Source organism: Camelus bactrianus, chromosome 2, assembly GCF_048773025.1.
Source record: "Camelus bactrianus isolate YW-2024 breed Bactrian camel chromosome 2, ASM4877302v1, whole genome shotgun sequence".
In the NCBI taxonomy this organism is placed as follows: domain Eukaryota; kingdom Metazoa; phylum Chordata; class Mammalia; order Artiodactyla; family Camelidae; genus Camelus; species Camelus bactrianus.
In genome coordinates, this window is record NC_133540.1 from 84,629,505 (window position 1) to 84,651,800 (window position 22,296).

General features: G+C 38.4%; 2 protein-coding genes across 4 annotated transcripts in view; one reads left to right on the forward strand and one right to left on the reverse strand.

Moving 5' to 3' along the window:
• ADAMTS3 (ADAM metallopeptidase with thrombospondin type 1 motif 3) overlaps positions 1 to 4,413 on the reverse strand; it is a 240,524-nt gene extending 236,111 nt beyond the window's left edge. For all 3 annotated transcript variants that reach the window (XM_010969355.3, XM_045506173.2, XM_074344813.1), the window contains exons 1-2: positions 4,275 to 4,413; positions 2,962 to 2,989 (exon numbers count right to left, since the gene is read on the reverse strand). In XM_010969355.3, the coding sequence (XP_010967657.1) occupies positions 2,962 to 2,989; positions 4,275 to 4,343 (97 nt within the window). In that variant the 5' untranslated portion in view covers positions 4,344 to 4,413. The remainder of the gene's footprint in view (positions 1 to 2,961; positions 2,990 to 4,274) is intronic.
• An 89-nt stretch (positions 4,414 to 4,502) lies between these two features.
• Positions 4,503 to 8,168, forward strand: LOC141574981 (uncharacterized). Its single transcript, XM_074352800.1, has 4 exons — positions 4,503 to 4,513; positions 4,584 to 4,602; positions 4,691 to 5,972; positions 6,088 to 8,168. Exons 1-3 carry the CDS (start codon positions 4,503 to 4,505, stop codon positions 5,420 to 5,422), a joined length of 762 nt encoding a protein of 253 aa, XP_074208901.1. The 3' UTR covers positions 5,423 to 5,972; positions 6,088 to 8,168.
• Positions 8,169 to 22,296: the final 14,128 nt, after the last annotated feature.

Sequence of the window (22,296 nt, forward strand, 5' to 3'; positions counted from 1 at the left end):
ACAGTTCAAAACCTATTTGCCCATTTTCCTGAGAGTGAATTATACTTTCCCACATACCAAGAGGGCATTTTTCCACTAGGTGGAAAAAGAAGGAAGAAGTCATATCCCATACTACACACTTCATGGTTCATATATATATGTCTTTTTTATTGAAGTAGAGTCAGTTTACAATGTTGTGTCAATTTCTGGTGTATAGCGCAACGTTTCAGTCATACACACACAGACATACATTCCTTTTCATACTCTTTTTAATTATAGGTTACTACAAGATATTGAATATAGTTCCCTGTGCTATACAGAAGAAACTTGCTGTTTATCTATTTTTATATACAGTAGTTAGTATATGAGTATGTGTGTGTGTGTGTGTGTATTTTCTAACCTGCCCCCATCAGAGACTGCCTTCTCCCACTTAAATAAAAGCCTTTCTAGCCTAGGGGGGTGAAGCAGATCAGATATATATTTTTAATTGGTTTCCTAAGCCAAATACTAAAAAAGTATGTATTGTGTTTCTAGTCTTTAAAAGCATTTACAGAATTGGCAGAATTAATCTATTCTGTTAGAAATCAAGTCATCCTTTGTGTGGGGCTAGTGCTAAGGAAGTGGCCCAAGCACTAGCGCTGTTTTTATGGACAGAGGTGCTGGTACCTACATGTGCTCCCTTAGTGAGGAATCAGCAAGGTGCCACTTACACACTCTATTCTGCAGGTGTATTATATCTCAATAGAAAGTATTTGTTTTTAATTCAGCTTCCTAAAAACTTGTGGTTTGTTACTAATTCATATTTATCTCTTCCTGAGACAGTAAACTATTCACAAATTATTTGGAAACATGGAATTTTCTCTAGCCAATTTATAGACCAATAAATATAAACTAATTAATTCCACAAACCTTATTAGTCTTTCCTAATTGTGTCACTGACCAAATAGCACCTCCAAGCAGATACATAAAGCTGTTTTTAAATCAATTATGGGGAAAAATTAATTATATGTAGAGGAGTACATTTTACCAAACCTCCAGGTTAGCAATCCCCTTATGCATGGGAACAGGGGAAAGAAATCTCATTACTGCACATAAAATTTTTGAAATGTATTTTTAAATTCCTCTTAAAAACTACATAAATGTTATAACCCAAAGCCATATGATACAATTCTGCAATCACAAGACTGAGGAGTCAAGTCTATTTTTATCTTTATTTCTTCTCTCCACTCAACTTGAAAATGGTAAATAGAAATGATAATAATAAAAAGGAGAAATCTCATAAAGCAGAGGAACTTGGGAACAAATAAACCTCCAGCAACACAATCTAATAGTATCATTACTCATCTCTTTCTCACCAAATTAAAGCGTACTTGTACTACTTTCTTCCCTGAAGAAAAGAGCTACTAAAGTAGTTATATGAGCAAAAAGACTGGACCAAAGTCTAACCCTGGGCCTTTCACATATGAGCTTGCTAATTCCATCTGAAAATTTAATCAAAGCAATCTATTTTATTCCTTGTAGAATATGTAATCTTAAATTAGCTTTTTAATTTATATATCAAAACATTGGACCTTTAAGTAATCAAATGTTTGAGAAATAAAAAGTAAGACAGCTTTGTTTTCTCTATTTGAAGACTGGTAAAAAAAAAATTCTTTCAAAAGATACATATTGATGGCTGAATGCTAGCAACTACAAACGACAAATGTGTCTTCACAGACACTATCTTCTCAGTGCAGTTCTCAGTCAGTCTCCTCCCCTTTATCCTGCTCCTCCTGCAGAGGTCTAGGTTTGGGAAGGAGCTCTAACAACGGTAAGCACTGAGTAGGAAGGGAGCGTTCGGACATAGGATGATACACACCTGCATACAGATATCTCTGGGCCTGGATCTTGGGGTCCCTTCATTAGTTTACAAGTGTGGAATCCCCCCAGCTCTCCACTATGCACTACAGCAGGTTGCTGTCTGACCTCTCAAGCTTCATTTCCTTCAAATCTAAACTAGGCACAATGTGTCCCCCCCCCCCCCAGCACAGAGGGGAGAATTAGGTGACACAAGGCACATAAAGCCACTAGCACTGTGCCTGCCATGTAGCACACAGGCAGTGACTTATAACTGTGTCTGCAGTAATAAAAACTTTTCGTCTAAAGGATGACTTTACAAAATCACTTGACAAATACACAATTTACAGAGATTAATACTCTGCCAAAAAGAAAAGTATCTTTTAAGGTAACCCAAGTTAAATGTGTGTATAAAAAGACTTTGAATGGAGTCTGGCTTCCTGCCAGATGACTTTTAGTCTTTGAATTCAGAACAAATATATTATTATAAACAGATTTTAAAAAGACCATGGACTTTGGAGTGACATGTTACAAGTCACACTCTGAGCCTCAGTCTCCTCACCCATAAAATGGGAATAATTCCCATATCATCAAGTAATACTGAGGTTTTAGATGTTATTTGCAGAAGGCCTACCAGAATCTTATACATCAGTAGATAATTATTTTAAAGCAGATGGCACAAGAGAAGTCATCAGAGGGATTACTCAAAGCTGGAAAAATTTAAGAGAAAACTTTCCATTCTCTGTACTTCATTTTCCCCTTCTTTGTAGCATTCTTACACTTTGTTTCTCTTCTAATCAGATGTGCTCCTCATGCTATACAAGTTGATTTAATTTGCTTTATCTTGGTATCTTCTTCCAGCCCCTCCATCACCCTCCAAGTACCTACCAGTGGCTTGTCCAAAGACAGCAATAAATTGACACCTGAAAAGTCCAACTGCAGGAGAATTTTTACATCACTACAATTCAGCCTGAGGAAAGTGGGACCCTCCTCTGGAAATAGGAAGAGAAGAATAGAAAAGTTCCTAGACTACAAATTATTTCTTTAACTATCAATGGTAGAAATTTCAGAAACAGCATTTTGCTTAGCTTACTTCATTCCCTACTTTCTACTAAGGTAACAGTGACATCTGAGAACAAGGCTTACCTATTTGCACCATTTCTTCATTACCAGCCTGGAAAGGAGGGGGAAAAGTAAGAAAAAGAAACAGTTACTGGGTTTCATCTTATCACCTTGTGAGTTTTATTTCTACCATTAATGCTTTTCAGGAGCTGGCTAATCAGGAGGTGCTGGAGACCGGGGTTGGTGTCTAAAGGCTGCACCTCCGCTTGTAGAAGGTTCTTGCGGCAGAAGCATGAACTAGTTCAATAACAATTTGGGACAGGGTGTTGTTTGCTCATTTCAATTTTAATTTAACATTCATGAAGCCAGCAAAAATAAATACTGACACTCAATATTCTCTTCTGAAAACTCCTCAGCGGTAGAAAAGAAAGGCTCTGAATTTATACGTGCAAAAAGAAGTCTGATTTATCAGATTTGAAGTCAGAAATCAGCTCGACAATTTTATACTTTCTACCCTATGGTCGAACCAGGAGGACCAGAGACGCTACCAAAACTCACAGAGAAATTCTGTACCCAAAGTCCCACCGGCCCTGCGCTGATGATTTACTACAAACGGCTCGGCTTGTCCCGCTGAGCCTTCTCAAGGACTCTTCTGAGAACATCGGGCTTCACCTTGAGTCTCCAAAGGGTGGGGGCTGGGCCGAAAAGAAACAGAGCTGCACTCAACTTAGCTTTAAAAAGAGGAGGAGTTGTGCAGAGGGGGAGGGGAGAAAAGCGGCCGGCGCCTCCAGCCTCTGCCCAGGAAAATGCAGGGCAGGAAACGTCCCCGGGCCCCCCTCCACAACTGTCAAACCCCAGCCCGGCCGCGGTCCTCCCAGGACACGTGTCTACTGGATCGCTCCCTGTCCGGCCCAAGGACTTCCTGAAACCCCCGCATCCGGCTGCCCGAAAAAGCTGTGAGTCAGTGAGGAGAGAAAGCCCCGCGAACCCGACTCCGGCTGCAGCAACCAGAGTACTGGGATCCTGGACCCAGCGTCCAGAACTTCATTCAAGCGCCCAGACCGCCCTCCGGAAAGGGGAAACCCAGATGGCCCGGCGAGGATGCGAATTGGCTGCAGTTTGTCACCAGGAATTGTTACGAATGCCGCAAAGTGAAGCCCTAGGTGTGACAAGCCTGGGCTCCCCGAGTGGGAGTCCTAACCTCCCGTGCAATTCAAACCCCCACCCCCAGAAAGCCCCGCACGCTGCACCCAGCCCTTGAAACACCGTTCGTGAATGCACAAGATAACAGGGAAGGATGGGAGGGGGAGGAGGAGAGAGAGGAGGGGAAAGAGGGGAGGAACTTTTTCGGGAAAAGGTTGGGTTTGAGTTTTTTATTGTTATTATTTTCCACTTACTTGTCCATCAGCTGAAGTCCTAACCTCTACCAGAGCGGCTGCTATCAACCAAAGTGACAGGAGAACCATCACGAGTCGAGTTCACTTTTCAACCACTGGGCAAAACAAATGCCCAGAGCAAATCCCCCCAAAATAAGTTTCTTAAAAAGTAAAAATCAAAATAAAAAAGGAAAAAAATAACAGAATTAAAAAAAAAAAACTGATCTTCCGTGCTTTGCTTCAATGAAAATGAAATCTGAGCTCTGAGACTGGCCCCCTCTGCTCTGCAGTTCTTTCCACTTCACCTTCTCACCCCGTCCTCCCAAACAGAGTGTGCAGGAGCGAGAAGGTGCTGCGAGCTGGGCACGGGCTGCGCCAGGAGAGGGGGAAGGGACGAGGGGTTTCCAACTATCTCTGCCCGAAGCGGCTTTTTCTAGGCTTTTCGAGCACCATTGGTCCCTAAGGTTAGCGCTGAGAATGCTTGGGTCCCCTGGAGCACAGCAGGGGGAAGTATTAAAGAGAGAGACGAGCGAGCGGGAGCGGGAGAAAGACGCAGGGAGAGGGCGACTCCGCCGCTCGCACAGAGGTGGGGGCGGGAGGAGCCGGAGGGGAGGAGGAGGAGGCAGGCGGAGGAGGTGGGAGGAGTGGGCCGCTCGCCGGCTCCTGTTGCTCGCAGAGCGGCCGTCTGCTCGCTGCCGGCGACCCGCAGGGCGCTAATAAGGCGGCCGGAGCCCCCCGGGCGGCCCCTCCCGCCGCTGCGCCCACGTCACGCGAGGCCGGGGCCCGCGCCCCCTGCGCCCGCCCGGGCGGGCGCGGCCGGCGCTGGAGGAGCGGGGAGGAGTGGGGAGGACGCCGCCGGCGGCTGGCCCCAGGCAGGGTCAGGGTTTGAAACCACGAGGGGACTCGAGTGGCCCGGATTCGACCCACACACCTCCCCTCAACCCGGGATCCTGTCCTTCCCCGCGAGATGGGCGAGGGGAGGTGGCAGTCCAGGAGAGCCACGGACCCCGACTGGCGGGACCTGCTTTGAGTTAATTATAGGAAGGGGGAGGGTCCAAAGGCCGGTCCTGGGCTTTAGGAAATTCACCTCGTCCTACCTCCACTGCTCTCCCAGCCGGGGACCCGTCTCCCCGGAGAGAACCCCGGGAACCTTCCGGTCCGGTCATTAGGACGCGGTCACCTCCCCTCCGGACACCAGACGCCTAGCACGTTTTTTCTTTTTTTCTTTTGGGATGTGCTTCTTCCCCCCTTTAAGTTGTTTATGCTTTATTAGTTTATATTAGTTTTAAACGATGCCATGTGTCTTTCTTGAGTCACCCGGATGCTTCCGTTTATCACAAGAGTACACACACAGGCCTAGCGTCTCTTCCTCTCACCAAGATTAAGTTATCAAATGATTTCTGCCCTGTGTGGCTCGGAGCTTCCTGGGAAGAGATAACACCAACCTGGGCTCCAGAGACTTCAGAGTTTGCTGGAATCCAAGCCCAGGCCCACTTCCTTAGCGTTGACTCCTGTGGGCAACTTTCCAGGGAGGAGAGGGATGGAAAAGGAAATACTTCCAACTTCCACTGACCGGTTTCTGACACTCCCTCTCTAGAACAGATCATGAGACAAGAGTGAAAAGGCACAAATTTAGGTCTGATTTTCAAGACTTCAACTGGAAGGAGTCTTTCAGAGGCCTGCCTAAAAGAAAATGTGCAGAAACTACTGTTTGTTTTGGTAAGGGATGTCTCAATACGTCATAGTTCCTTTTCTTTTAAAAACGGTGTGAGTTTGGAGGGTTTGGAGGGCATACTTTGATTCATTATTTAATCGTTGCATCTTTACCTTACAGGTGGTTTGTGTTCACTGATGTGTTGTCTGCTAAGTCTTCTCAAAATCGTGTATACAGGGCACTTACATGTTCAAACGAGAAACCAAATGGCCCCACCTAGTAACGTGGGGTATTACATTAATTAGTTATTAGCTGGATCCTGTTTAGACCTCAGCACCGAAGTATCTCTAAAGCAGTTTTTTCCTTCAATTAAAGCCTTCAGCAGTTTTGTAACCTGTCATTGACTTACTATCTGGGAGTGATTTGTTGAATTTTGTACCTAATTTTCTTATTTATTATAAAGAAATAATCTTTATATTGTATAAATAAAAATTATATCAACTTATGGCAACAAGTAAAAGAATAATAGAGTACAAATCAGAAACCCTAGGGTCTAGGCCCCGCTAACAGCTGTCTGGCCTTCACAAATCTCTAAAATTCTGTTTTGGTTTTCCGCCTATGAGATATTTCAGCTCTACAGTTCTCTGATTTTAAGGAATAGCAAATATTGTATTTAGCATGGAGTTAGAGCAGTCCTTTTTGTTTTGGTTTCATAAAATTCAGACGTTTATCATTATCATAACTTCTGGTACAATAAGGAATTCATGTGACTTTCATGAAAACAGTGGCTTTAGAATTTTTTGGCCATGACAGTGAAAAGATGTATTTTGCACTGTGACCCAATAAAAGTTTCATGATTCAGTACTTACTAGGTACAACCACCCTGATACTTGCTATCCCATTTGTTTCGTTTAGTTTTCCCAAATCCTCAGGATATACACTTCATTGATTTCACAACCCACTGAGTTCATGACCCTCATTCTGACAAACATTGAGAGTATATAATAAGGTTTATATTCTTGGATTCTAAATAAGTTGAGTTCTTATTAATAAGGTTCTCCCAATGTACTGCAAGACAAAGTTTCCCAAAGTGTGATGTGGAATGTTAGATGTTTTACCAAAAAAAAAAAGAAGAAGAAGAAGAAGAAGAAGAAGAAGAAGAAGAAGAAGAGGAAGAGGAAGAGGAAGAGGAAGAGGAAGAAGAAGAAGAAGAAGAAGAGGAAGGATTCTCTGACAATCAACTGAAGTTTGTGAACTGCTCATTTGAACAGAATGAAATGGATTTATTTATTTCAAAACTTCACGGACTTTATAATCCTAAGTGCATTGTAAGTCTTCAAGAGAGAGATGTAGTGCTTTGGCCCACATTGATGTGAGCACAGAATGCTTTTTTCTCACGCTTTATGCTCCGAGGAACACACTTGGGGAATTGCCATTACAATGACCAATTGCTAAAGTAGAATGAACTTTGAGAGAGGTAGGATTCACATACAGATTCCACCTCAGTCTTCTCAACTCTAAAATTGGCTTACTAATACTGCTTTTGCAAAATGTTCATGAAAATTAACATAATCTTGGATTTAAACTGTCTAGCACATTGTCTAGACCATAGCAAGGGTTTAAATGAAGATTTTTTTAATACATGAATCTGTTTGGCATATGTACAGATGGCTCACTGATGATGAAATATGGCAAATCTAAGAAAAGTAGGAAAATACAAACTTAAACGTTATGAACTTTTAATTTCACCAGAGAAGTCATTGAGTTCCTTCCACAAACTGACCCCTGCCTGCCTAGCATCAAATCTCTGCCCTTCTCTGCTTGTTTCTTTGCCTCCAGCTGCAGTGTTGTTTCCCACATCTCATGTCTACACACTTGCTCATAGTGATTTTTCAGTTTGTAAGACCCTTCCTCTTCCTGTCCCTTAAGGCAAAGAACGGCAAATTACACGAGATGCTAATAGGTGCTCCATAAAATACTGTACCAATATTTGTTTTCCTCAAAAATATGTTGTAAGAAGAGAAACAATTTCTAAACTAACCACATGTATGTAGTCTCCCTAATTACAAAATCATCCTCTTTAAGACTTAAGTTTCATGAGAACAGTTGATGTATGGATATTTTAATCTGTGCTTTCTTGTATTGGCAGCAGTTAAATAAGCTGAGAGTTCTGTGTGTATGTGTGTATTTTCTGTTTGATGCTGACAGAGATCAATGTTGTCTATCTTGTCATAACTTGACATTCTGATACCTAATATTTATTGTGCATTGGACATAAAAATAAAATTTTTGTCTTTCTAACAGCAAATAATTCATTTCTACGTTTGTTGTTGTTTCTGCTGTTTACCTTTTCTGCACATTTAAGAATATTCTTTAGAGCAGTTTAAGGTTCAGAGCAGAATTAAGAGGGAAATAACCTCACACCAGTCAGAATGGCCATCATTCAAAAGTCCACAATTGACTAATGCTGGAGAGGCCGTGGAGAAAAGGGAACTCTCCTACACTGCTGGTGGGAATGAAGTTTGATGCAGCCTCTGTGGAAAACAGTTTGGAGATTCCTCAAAAGACTACGAATAGACTTATCATATGACCCAGGAATCCTGCCCCTGGGCATATATCCAGAAGGAAGCCTACTTCAAAAAGACACCTGCACCCCAATGTTCATAGCAGCACTATTTACAATGACCAAAACATGGAAACAGCCTAAATGTCCATCAACAGATGAGTGGATAAAGAAGATGTGGTATATTTATACAATGGAATACTATTCAGCCATAAAACCGACAACATAATGCCATTTGCAGCAACATGGATGCTCCTGGAGAATGTCATTCTAAGTGAAGTAAGCCAGAAAGAGAAAGCAAAATACCATATGAGATTGCTCATATGTGGAATCTTAAAAACAAAACAAAACAAAACATAAATACAAAACAGAAACAGACTCCTAGACATAGAATACAAACTTGTGGTTGCCAAGGGGGCAGGGGGTGGGAAGGGACAGACTGGGATTTCAAAATTTGTAGATACTGACAGGCATATGCAGAATAGATAAACAAGATTATACTGTATAGCACAGGGAAATATATACAAGATCTTGTGGTAGCTCACAATGAAAAAAAAATGTGACAATGAATAAATGTATGTTCATGTATAACTGAAAAATTGTGCTCTACACTGGAATTTGATACAACATTGTAAAATGACTATAACTCAATAAAAAATGTTTAAAATAAAGAAGGAAATAATGAGATTTCCCATATACTCCCTACTCTCAAACATCAATAGCCTGCCCTATTATCAACATCCCCCAAAATGTAACAAAAGAGTGGTACATTTGTTAGAATTGATGACCCCACATTGACATATCATTATCACCCAAAGTCCATAGTTTGTTTTTGTACATTGTATGGGTTTGGACAAATGTATAATGACATGTCTCCATCATTATAATATCATACAGAGTATTTTCATTGCCCTAAAAATCTTCTATGTGCCATCTTTTTATCCCTCCCCACCCCTCAATCCCAGGCAACCACTGATGTTTTCACTGTCTCCATAGTTTTGCCTTTTCCAGAATGTCATCCAGTTGAGATCATGCAGAATGTAACTTTTTCAGACTGGCTTCTTTCACTTAGCAATATGCATTTACTTTTCCTCCATGTCTTTTTATGGCTGGATAGCTCATTTCTCTTTAGCACTGAATAATATACCATTGTCTGAATGAACTACTATAGTTTATTCAACTACTGAAGGACATCTTGGTTGCTTCCAAGTTCTGTGAATTATTAATAACACTGTTAGAAACATTTATAAGAGGTTTTTCGTGAGGATGTACATTTTCAACCCCTTTGGATAAATACCAAGGAGCATGAATACTGGATCATATGTTAACAGTAATTTTAGTTTTAGTCATTATCTTCTAAAGCGGCTGTACTGTTTTGCATTCTCACCATCAATAAATGAGAGTTCCTGTTTTTTCACATCTTAACCAGCATTTGGTGTGTCTCTGTTCCAGATTTCAAACATTCTCTAGTAGGTGTGCAGTGGTATCTCATTGTTTTAATTCACATTTCCCTGATGGCACATGATGGGGAGCATCTTTTCATATGTTTATTTGCTATCTGTATATTTTCTTTGGTGAGGTGTCTGTTAAAAGTTTGGCCTGTTTTTTAACTAGGTTTTTTTTCTTGTTTTGTTTAAGTGTTCTTTGTATATTTTAGATAGCAGTCCTTTATTTTTTGCAAAAAAAAAAAAGTTTTGTAAATATTTCCTCCCAGTCTGTGGTTTGTCTTGTCTTGTCATTCTTCTGACCTTGACTTTCACAGAGCAAATGTTTTTAATTTTAATGAAGTACTTTCCCACACTTTAATATATTGAATGAACTTTCATCTACGTTGATTAAATAGATTATAATTTTTTATTTTTTTCCTATGGTCAAATAAATCTGAGAAATTTTCTACTCAACTTTTTTCCAAGTGTAAGTACAGAACTTTACTGCATCATAATTGACTAGATTTATATCCACCTCCCCCTCTAAACTGCAAGCTCCTTGAAGGCATTGACCTCTGCTTTATTCACTTTCAATTACAAGTTTCTACCACAATTTCCATCCTATGAAAGTTGCAGAGTACTTTAACTACTACAACCTGAGCACATCCAGAGAAAATCATGTCCTTTTTTCCCTAACTGGTGATAAGCTTTATTCCAGCTCCTAGGATCCTTGACACCTAGAACTAACACAGGGAAATGTGAGAGTAGAAACACGGGACTCACCACTATAGAACCATGAAAGCCAGACCAACTGGCTGTCCTCTCCCTGTCTCCACCTCCTGCAGCCTCAAAGAACACAGCTATAAGACTTGCAGAATGAGGAAATGGGGATGATAGCAGCACATATAGAATTACTTTGTTGCTCATTGAGGACAAGAATCTTCCTCTCACATAGAACCCTCCCCTGCTTTATGTAATACTGATTTTTCATCTGCAGATCAGAAAATCAAGCATGCTGTGTATACACTACTCTTAATATCATTATTTCTTTACCCAAGGCATTAGGTTGATTAGAAATTTGGATGCTACCATTTCATACTCATAGAAGAGAGCCTGGCACATAGCAGGCACTCAAAAGAATATTTGTTAAATAAATGAGGGAGTAAATATTTACTCTCTCTACTTAATGCAGTGAAATGAATAAGTTTTCTTTTCCCCTCCTATCAGTGAATAAGCAATTTCCATCTTGGACCTTTTCCACAAGAGTTTTTGGAAGTCCTATTGAAAGAAAAAAATTTAAACAGGAAAATTCATGAATACAAGGATCGAGAAATTAGAAATGGAAAAGCCTTACTAGGTCGTTGAGTTCATGCTCTGGCTAGTGGTTGAGGCAGTGTTGCTCCCACAGTCCTTTCCTTCAGAGGAAAACCAGTATCTTAGAAGGGTAAATTTGGACTTTAGGGCTTTATATTCAATCGTTTGTTTTTGGAAGAATAATTCCACTATGGGACAAGGAAAAATTGAGGAAGAATTCTCATTTTCCTTGATTTCCCCTTTTTTTTTTCCCTTGATTTAAGGAAATTCATTGCATCCTTATCTTTGATTAGCACCATAAATTACCTCCCTCCTTTCCTTGATAAGTTTGGCTTAACAATTAATATATTTAACTTTATACTCAACTAACATAAACAGATAATGTTGTCTGCCTTCTATTGTTTTTATTATCTTTCTCTTTTTCCTCAAGTCTTTGAAAATTTTTGCTTGGAAATTCTGAATGATAATAGAAAATCTGAGTCTTCCTGGGATTTAAACAGAAATAAGGGAGTAATTAAAATTTAAAATTCTTCCAAATGTTCCTTGATATGACTCCAAAAGGGTTCCTGGGCCCAATTCCAGTGTGTGTGTGTGTGTGTGTGTGTGTGTGTGTGTGTGTATGTGTGAAGACTTTCCCACACCAACAAGACATTCTAGGACACCAGCAGGGTGTCCAAGAATTCATCTCAATTCTGACACTATCGCCCCAGGGATAGCATCAGATTTAAAAGACTCAGACCTATAACACTGCCCTCCACTTCAGACGCCAATCACAACCCCAGGTTGTTACCTGTGCTTCTAACCGAAGAGCTACAAACTGAAGGTTCCCATGAACCCCTCCAACTCAGGATGCCAATGACAAGTCCAGGTTATTACCTGTACTTCTGACCAACTTGCTACAAATCAGAGGTTCCCATCAACTTCTTAGGTTTGAATACTTTCCTAGAATGGCTCACAGAACTGAGGAAACTCTGTTTACTCACTAGATTACCTATTTATTATAAAAGGATATTAAAGGTTATGGGTCAACAGCCAAATGGAAAGATACCTAGGGCAAAGCCTGGGCAAAGAGCACGGAGCTTTCAAGACCATATCATACCCACACTTTCTCCAGTCTCCACGTGTTCACCAACTCAAAATTTTTCCAAACCCTGTCCTTTTGGGGTTTTATGGAAGCTTCATTACATAGGCATGACTGATTAAATCCTTGGCCATTGGTGACTGGGTCAATCTCCAGGGAACTGAGGACAAGGGACCAAATATTATCACATTGCTCCTATTGCTCAGGAAATTCCAAGGGTTTTGGGAGCTATGAGCCAAGAACTGTGGATGAAGACCAAATATATAAGAAGAGCACATATATATGTTCCCTATAAATCACAATATGGCAATGGCATAACCTAATAGTTGCTTGACAATTATCATCAGATTATTTTGCATTTATGCCATGATTTTCCTCTTGGTAGCTCAAGGAATGCTAACATAGTGGAACTCGAGATAAAACAGATCAGCATTTAGGACTATTGAATATAGTCAATGTATTCTCATGGAAAGGCAAGGGTTCAAAACCAGAGATGTGGCATAGTACTTTCCATGTAGCAGACTGTTCAATAAATATATGATAAATTGAGTTAAATAGTTAACTGATTCCTACTAATTATACCAATGCTTGTATTTTGAAGTGATATCAAATTGTTAACTTCAGAACTGTGTGTTTTTTTTTTTAATAACTGTCAATTCAATGCTACAAAACATTTGGGAGGTACCTCATGGTACAAAAGACTGTGAATTAACTACGATTTTAAAATGTTAGAATAAGATTCATCATTTTCAATGGGATTCAATAAGATTTACTGAGGAAGAGGGAGATCTAGCAAATTAGCAGCTACTGCTCATAAACTGGATTCTCTTACAGGAGGAGAGTGTAGATTACCTTCAAGTCAGAAATTTAGTTAAGTGTTCTGAATTTACACTAGAGTCAAAACATGATGAGAAGGGTCTATATGGGGAAAAACTATATTAAAATTACATTTGAGAGAATCTTTTCACTTAAGTAAGGATTGTTATCGTTAGTTAACAAAGCAATTTCTGTAATAAAATTTACTGTAGATTTTTGAGATTAGATACTCCACAATTTCCCTGCTGCCTGAAAGCAGAGAAAGAGAGTTAGATGTCTTCTGGGTATTCAATCCAATGATTACACAGAAAACTACAGTTCTGCTATATAGTGAGGCACAATATATTTTGCACATCATTGCAGTTCAAAGTAACAGAGAGGGTTTATATTTTATTATTAATTTTATGAACCCTCATATTATTTATCCATTGATTGGCAGTTTTCACAAAACGTTTATAAGGGTTTTGTCTTTTTTAAGGGAAAAAACAAAGTTTGCATTCCACTGAGTTGTCAAAAGTCGTCCCCAATTTTACCTCATAAAACTTTTCAATAAGATCAATTCTTTAGTTCTCAGGGTGTAATATGCATTCATTAAAGTAGCAATTAATGGTCCAGACTAGAAATAGGAATAGTTTGCACAGAGAAAATGGGCAGAAAACAACATCCCATCAAAGAAAATGAAAAATTAGTTATGAATCAATAATCAGTTCTACCTCACAGTATTAGAATCTGGCTTTTTAGAAAGAAAAACACAAAACAAAATAAAACAAAAACTGAACTCTCCTCTGGCAGGTTTAAGTTTTTATCTGAATAGATTCTTAGCCAGATGATAAATCAGATGTTATCAAGTTAGAAATTATTGCTGTTTTAATTAGTTACCAATATTACAAAAGTCCACTTATTTTAGGGTAAAAAAAAAGTCCACTAAGATTTACATCTAGGGTCTTTATTCTGTTACTGTCACACTAAACAAAGCAATAACCCAGAAGCTACCACTATTTTGGCAAATTCCAATAATAAATGCTTAGTAGAGACAGTTCAAATGTGAAATTATAGAATTACTGTAGAAGTCCTATGCCATTCCACTGCAAAGAGACATGAACATTTCAGAAAGAACTTTAGCCATCAATGTAAAAACACATAATCAAATATTCTAATAATATTTAATGCTTTGTACATATTAGGGAAGAATATCAGAAATATTTATTCTCCAATTTATTTTTATAAAAATTCAAGTTATTTGTACCATAAAAGTAATGCAAATCTATAAACTTCAGTTAAGCCTCAGATTAGTTGCCTTAGTTAAAAAAAAAAAAATTTCACCATTTGAACTAAATACTTGCTTATGACAATTCACGCTGAAAACATCTCCATTTACTATGTAGTTTTCATCCCACTATTAGGGAAAATGTTAGATGCACATAAGAAGTTGACCCATGAGGTTTTTAAAAAATGCATGTTGCATGCAACTCCAGTGATTTTGACTCAGTAGATCTACTATAGAAATTTGGCATCCATATTTTTCCAAAGTTTTACAAATAATTCAGTCTAAATTGTGTCGAGAAACATGCTGCTTAAAACTTTTATGTACTTAATAAATGCAAATTCTGATTCAGTACGTCTGGGCTGGGGCAATTCTAACAAGTTCCCGGGTAATGGTGACATGGCTGATCTTCAGAAAACACTGAGTTGCCAGACCCGAGGACATACTATTCATAGATAATTACGGAAAATAGAAGCCACATGACATTAAAACCAGGCATGAGCTATTTAGAATAGCATCTAATTTTGTCCCCTATTCCTTACTAAACATCCATTATACACAATCAACATATAATTCAGAACTGGGTAGAAATAAGCCCAGGAAAGCATCTCCGTGGCTTTGATTAGAAAATTAAATGTCCCTTTACTAAAAAGTCCTGTGTTTTCTTACACAGTGAGCACATTAAATAAAACTAGTTTCAGAAAGGATAATTATCAATTTAAAAAAAATAAATCACAGTCCACAGTCTACAGTCCCACTCAGGAATGTCTGGTGCCCACAGGAACTCAGGACAGACATTTTTTTTGAGGTGCTACACATCTGAACTGCCCATGCACCGAGGATAGAGATGTGCTTACAATTTGCTCTTCTTTAGCACTTTATACCCAAAATAAGTATTAGAATTCAAGGAACTGTCTGAGATTATTCACCTTTAGGAAAAGGAAGTTGAAGGACTTAGTTGATGCTCTTACTGAAAGCCCAACTTCAAGGCATCTTCTAGGTACTGTAGTTTGAGGGACTTAGATGAATTACTTGTAAGAGTAAGTCTTAAGTAATTCCGATATTCGGCATATGTTTCAAGCCCACATAGAATGTTTCTTAGATTCATAATGCCTGTTTTTCTCTTACAGACATATAATAGGGTCTCATTAAATCTATTCCTGGATAAATAAATATCCCATCAACCTCTTTGATCACACTAGAAAATGCTGTTTTTTCATCCTCTGTGAGAATAGATGAAGTGTTCTCATTACTAATATGCAGCTAGAGACAAGCTTCACTACAAGAGCATTCTACAACAGATGTTAACTACGTATGAAGCAGCATGCACGTATTGTTTTGCTGTGTTCTGTCACTATTCTTTTTACTATACGCCCTCCCACTCCCCTCACACACCAACTTCTATGTCCCTTTGCTTCAAGGAAAGGCTAAAAAGAGAAAGAAATGTCCCACATACAGCTTTTCTTTCGGGCTTTTGTTCCTCCAAGGCTTAAAGGAAGAGAAGTGGATGACTTCTCTTGATTGGTAAAAGAGACAAAGACAGAGATGTTGAGATTTGTAGGTTCCCAGAAGGCCTGGAGAATCAGGGTCCACAGAGACAGCAAGGTCTTGGAAGGGCAAGGCTGTCACAGGGCCCTGGGAAGCTAAAACCCAAGCACCTGTGCTTCTCACCAAGCCACAGAGTCTGGGACACAGGGCATCTCAAAGGTGACCTGCGCTGGTGGCTATAACATTCCAGAAGTGAGAGACCCAAATAACTGAGATTGAATTTCTTGCCAGCTCAGATGTCTGAGGATTTAAAGATGTTTTAACTAAATTTAAATAAAATAAAGTAACACGGCTTGAATACCTTAGTTGTTGCAAAAATCATACCTGCTAAAATAAAATTTGTCCATTCTAGGCATGAGATTATAATAAAGAAGTGGTGTCCCCCCATATTGATAACAGTGCTTAGGAGAGTTCTCTAAGTTGGGACTCTACATACAAAATTTAGGGGGAAAAATTGTTGAGAAAAATCAAACACCTACCATGGACAGAACGGGGAAGTTCAGATGTATTTTACCTCGTGGTTATGTAAGTATAAACAAATATAAGGTATATAGTATAACTCTGATATAAACTGCACTTGCTTTGTGCTAAGGAGTTGGTTAGAATCTTTGGAGTGGCTAAGAGATTGCTGCCATACATTTAATTGGATCTGGATTTACCTCCCTGCATTTTTCAAGTTTGGCTGATTATTTGTGTGGATCAAGCTGATTCTGTTCCTTGTTCAAAGTGACCAGTTGTTTTTCTCTATCAAGAGTCTCTTTGCTGAAAGATGTAATGCTTTGCAATTGGAAATATTCACAGCTATCTTTAAAATTATTACCAACTAATTTCTCTAGAATCCCAGTGGTTTTCTCCTTCTTATCGACTTTAAAAATGCCAGTAGTCTACTGTTTTTATTCTGAGAGGAATGTCTCGTTACTTAGCCCTGGTGCATTTTAGCCTGCAGCCTCTTCATCCTGTTGTGGCAGAGGGAAGGACACAAAATTCCAGTTGGTGGAAAGAGTCAATTCTAGATCAGAAACCCAGGTACAAAACAGTTCTTTTTCAGGAAGAAAAGAACCTCCATAACAGGGAGTTAAATGACTTTCACTGTAAGCTGTTGTTACACAGACTACCAAGAGACTCTCTGCTTAAGTTTGTGTTATAATGTTGTGTACATGAAGCTAAGAAGTACATACACAAAACTCCATTTCCTATAAGCAATGACAAGCTGAAAATATCACTGGCAGATAATCAACATTTAAACATGAAAAGTCCACTTAACACTTCATAAAAATGCTTTTCATAGAATATTCCATCTAGGCCCAATTTGGTAACATACTCTAAGCTCCTCTTCGTCAAGTACCATAGTTTGATCTTTAAAAACATCATACATTTAATTTGTTGCATCACATATGCATCTACTGCCAAATATTTTCCCATAAGTCAATGACTTCAAAACTGAAATCCTACTTTAACCAGAGAAAACCCAGTATTCCAAAAAAAGTCATGCATGAATAATGAGCCATCTTAGGAAGTTTTCTGAAAAGCTATTGCATTAATGTAAGTAAAACATTCCACATTGATACTGTAACAAATGCTCTGAGAATATAACTCCTTTACATTCAATAAGCCTGGGGAAAACAAAACAAAGTAAAACAAAAACCTTATAAACATGCAAACCAGAGGCTTCTTAACTTGGTTTTGACAAAGATATCTGGGTTCCCAGCATCTATTTATTTCAGTAAATAAAGTTCTCAGAAAAACTGTGAGAACTTTAAGATTTTATCTAAAACAAACTCACTTTTTCCCAGTCTTTTCTGGACTAGTTGGTAACCCTACCCACTACCCTGTCAGTCATTAATTGTTTCCATTCTAACTCTCACCTTCAGGTGAGGAAGAATCTCGAAATGAAGTTGACTTGACTTTAAATTCAATTCATTTATCCATTTTACTGTGCCATATTTGTGTTATATTGTTTCTTTCATATATTTATATATGCAGCATAGTATGTATATATGTATCTGTACACACACCCATAGTATCATATTAACATCATATTTATATATCCTGAGATATTGCAATGCCACCATAATTGAAATTAAATATCCAGATTATTTATATTTGCAATATTGTGATTTACAAAAAATATATATATATGATCACTTGCATGATCAAAATAATTTCTCATATATATTCAGCCTTCATCCACAGTTCCTGACTCACAGCTCTCAAATCCCTTGGAATTTCCTGAGCAATGGAACATCTTTTGTTGTTGTATTTGGTCTCTTCCCTCAGTTCCTGAAAGTGCTTCAGAGCCACTAAGGTGAAACACGTGTTATATTATTCTCAACAAGCCCCTTTCCCCCACAACAGGGTTTATGTTAATGGAGGTGACTTTTGGAAAGCACCTAAGGAAGGGGATGGTGGCCAGAGAATCAAACATGAACAGAGAGTTGGGTTCTGATTTCTAAAGAGGGGAGAGGGGCTAGATTGATTGGCCAATCAATCATATTGGCCAGTGATATAATCAATCATGCTTAAGTAATGAGGTCTCCATAAAACCACAAAGGAGGGGGTTTGGAGGGAAGTTAGGGAATCAGAACACTTTCATGTGCTATAGTGTTAGACCCCAAGCTCCATGAAAATGGAAGCCCTTTCGTTTGAGACCTTGCCCTGTGAATCTCTCCCTCTGGCTGTTGATTTGTATCCTTTAATATCTTTTATAATAAATTGGTAATCTAGTAAGTCAACAGGTTTCCTGAGTTCTGTGAACCATTCTAGCTGACTATTCAAACCCAAGAATGGGGTCACGGGAACCTCTGATTTATAACCAGGTGGTCAGAAGTACAGGTAACAATCTGGACTTGTGATTGGCATCCTGCTTTCGAGGGCATCGTTAGAACCTTCAGTCTGAATCTGGTCGGTCAGAAGCAGTTAACAACCTTGGCTTGCAACTGGTGTCTGAAGTAGAAGCAGTCTTGTGGGAATGAGCCCTTTACCTGTAGAATCTGATACTATTTCTGGGTAGAACTGAGTTGAATTCTCATCTGAGAATTGCTTGTTGACATGGGAAAGCCTCCACACACTATGGAATTGGGTACAGGAACCCAAAAAGTACTTATAGATCATAGTAACATAATGACAATGTAACATCATATATATAACACAATAACAGCGTATTTTCATGTATATATATATACACACATAAAATCTAGCAATTTTGTTTTAATTATTATAGCATTATAATATCTTAAAATAATCCTCAGGGTTCTATTATTATTATTATTAATTATTGCTAAAAATTAGTTATTCACACATTGTAAAAAGAAGCAAGCAATCAAACAAAGAGTAAGAGAGAATTCTCCAAGGAAGACATACAAATGATCAAAAAGCACATGAAAAAATGCTCAATATCACTAATTATCAGAGAAATGCAAATCAAAACTACAATGAGGTATTACCTCACACCAGTCAGAATGGCCATCATTCAAAAATCCACAAATGACAAATGCTGGAGAGGCTGTGGAGAAAGGGGAACCCTCCTACACTGCTGGTGGGAATGCAGTTTGGTGCAGCCACCATGGAAAACAGTGTGGAGATTCCTCAAAAGACTAGGAACAGACTTACCATATGACCCAGGAATCCCACTCCTGGGCTTGTATCCAGAAGGAACCCTACTTCAGGATGACAGCTGCACCCCAATGTTCATAGCAGCACTATTTACAATAGCCAAAACATGGAAACAGCCTAAATGTCCATCAACAGGTGACTGGATAAAGAAGTTGTGGTATATTTATACAATGGAATACTACTCAGCCATAAAAACCGACAACATAATGCCATTTGCAGCAACATGGATGCTCCTGGAGAATGTCATTCTAAGTGAAGTAAGCCAGAAAGAGAAAGAAAAATACCATATGAGATCGCTCATATGTGGAATCTAAAAAACAAAAACAAACAAACAAACAAAAACAAAGCGTAAATACAGGACAGAAATAGACTCACAGATAGAGAATACAGACTTGTGGTTACCAGGGGGGTGGAGGGTGGGAAGGGATAGACTGGGATTTCAAAATTGTAGAATAGATAAACAAGATTACACTGTATAGCACAGGGAAACATACACAAAATGTTATGGTAACTCACAGAGAAAAAAATGTGACAATGAGTGTGTATATGTCCATGAATGACTGAAAAATTGTGCTGAACACTGGAATTTGACACAACATTGTAAAAGGATTATAAATCAATAAAAAATGTTAAAAAAAAAAAAAGAGTAAGAGAGAAAGAAAGAAGTAAGAAAAGGAGGGCAACCAGAGGGAAAGGTGAAGAATCACACTGGAATTAGAGTCATAACTTACTTTTTGGAGAACTGTATCTTTATAAAATTAAATCCTCTCTTCCTTCCCTGCATATGATATACCTTTCCATTTAGGTCTTTTCTAGGACTTTCAGTGAATTTTCATAACTTTTCTTATTACCAGTGATCATTAGTTCTTAAATTTATCTATGGCTAGTTTATAATTTTGTTGCCATTGTGAATGAGATCTTTTATTTTCATTACATTTTTAAATGGTATAGCTTATACAATGGTAAAGCTGATACAACTGGCGCTCCCTCAAGTTCTGCATTTGCAGATTCAACCAACTGCAGATCAAAAAAATTTTTTTTAATTCCAGAAAGTTCCAAGAATCAAAACTTGAATTTGCCTCACACCAGCAATTATTTACATAGCATTTATATTGTATTTACAAATATTTACATAACATTTACATTGTATTAGGTGTTACAAGTAATCTAGAGATTTTTTAAAATATAGGGGAGAATGTGTATAGGTTATATGCAAATATTACACATTTATATAAGGGACTTGGGCATCAGAAGATTTTGGCATCCACAGGGGGGTCCTGGAATCAATCCCCAGTAGATACTGAATGATCACCATATTTTAATATCCATCTGCTTGAGTCCTTCATCTACATCTCAATTGGTTCACCATTCTGGGAGGAGTAACATGTAAGATAACAAAAATCATTTTTTGCCCTCTCCCCAACCCTAAGGATCAAGAAAGATTTATGTAGATTTTCTTCCTTGGCCTATGGTTGCTATGCACTGCTTGATAAATTTTCCAACCCTAAACCATTTTCACTTTCTGGTATAGTTCTTATTCAATCGTGCTATGTTATTATGCTAAAATCATGTTGTAATAAATTTGCTAATTCCTATAGAATGTTTATATTGTCATAATTGTGAATCAATAGCAGTTTTTTACACTTTGCAAGATTTTGTTGGTAGGTTTAGATTAGCTGATTTAGAAAATTTCCCTTCTGTTCATAGGTTTTTTGAAAGTTTATAAGAATTCACCTGTAAAACTAACAGGTGTTTTAAAAAAAAAAAACAATTTTTAATTACTTCTCTGCTTGCAGGTCTTTTGAGGTTTTCTAATTATTTTATTTTATTTTATATAACATTTTTTATTGAGTTATAGTCATTTTACAATGTTGTATCAAATTCCAGTGTAGAGCACAATTTTTCAGTTATACATGAACATATGTATATTCATTGTCACATTTTTTCCACTATGAGCTACCACAAGATCTTGTGTATTTCCCTGTGCTATACAGTACAATCTTGTTTATCTATTCTGCATATGCCTGTCAGTATCTACAAATTTTGAAATCCCAGTCTGCCCACCCCCTGCCCCCTTGGCAACCACAAGTTTGTATTCTATGTCTAGGAGTCTGTTTCTGTTTTGTATTTATGTTTTGTTTTGTTTTGTTTTTTAGATTCCACATATGAGCGATCTCATATGGTATTTTTCTTTCTCTTTCTGGCTTACTTCACTTAGAATGACATTCTCCAGGGACATCCATGTTGCTGCAAATGGCGTTGTGTTGTCAGTTTTTATGGCTGAATAGTATTCCACTGTATAAATATACCACTTCTTCTTTATCCACTCATCTGTCAATGGACATTTAGGCTGTTTCCATGTTTTGGTCATTGTAAATAGTGCTGCTATGAACATTGGGGTGCAGGTGTCTTTTTGAAGTAGGCTTCCTTCTGGATATACGCCCAGGGGCAGGATTCCTGGGTCATATGGTAAGTCTATTCCTAGTCTTTTGAGGAATCTCCATACTGTTTTCCACAGTGGCTGCATCAAACTGCATTCCCACCAGCAGTGTAGGAGGGTTCCCTTTTCTCTACGGCCTCTCCAGCATTTGTCATTTGTGGACTTTTGAATGATGGCCATTCTGGCTGGTGTGAGGTGATACCTCATCATAGTTTTGATTTGCATTTCTCTGATAATTAGTGACATTGAGCATTTTTTCATGTGCCTATTGGTCTTTTGTATTTCTTCCTTGGAGAATTGCCCATTTTGCCCATTTTTGGATTG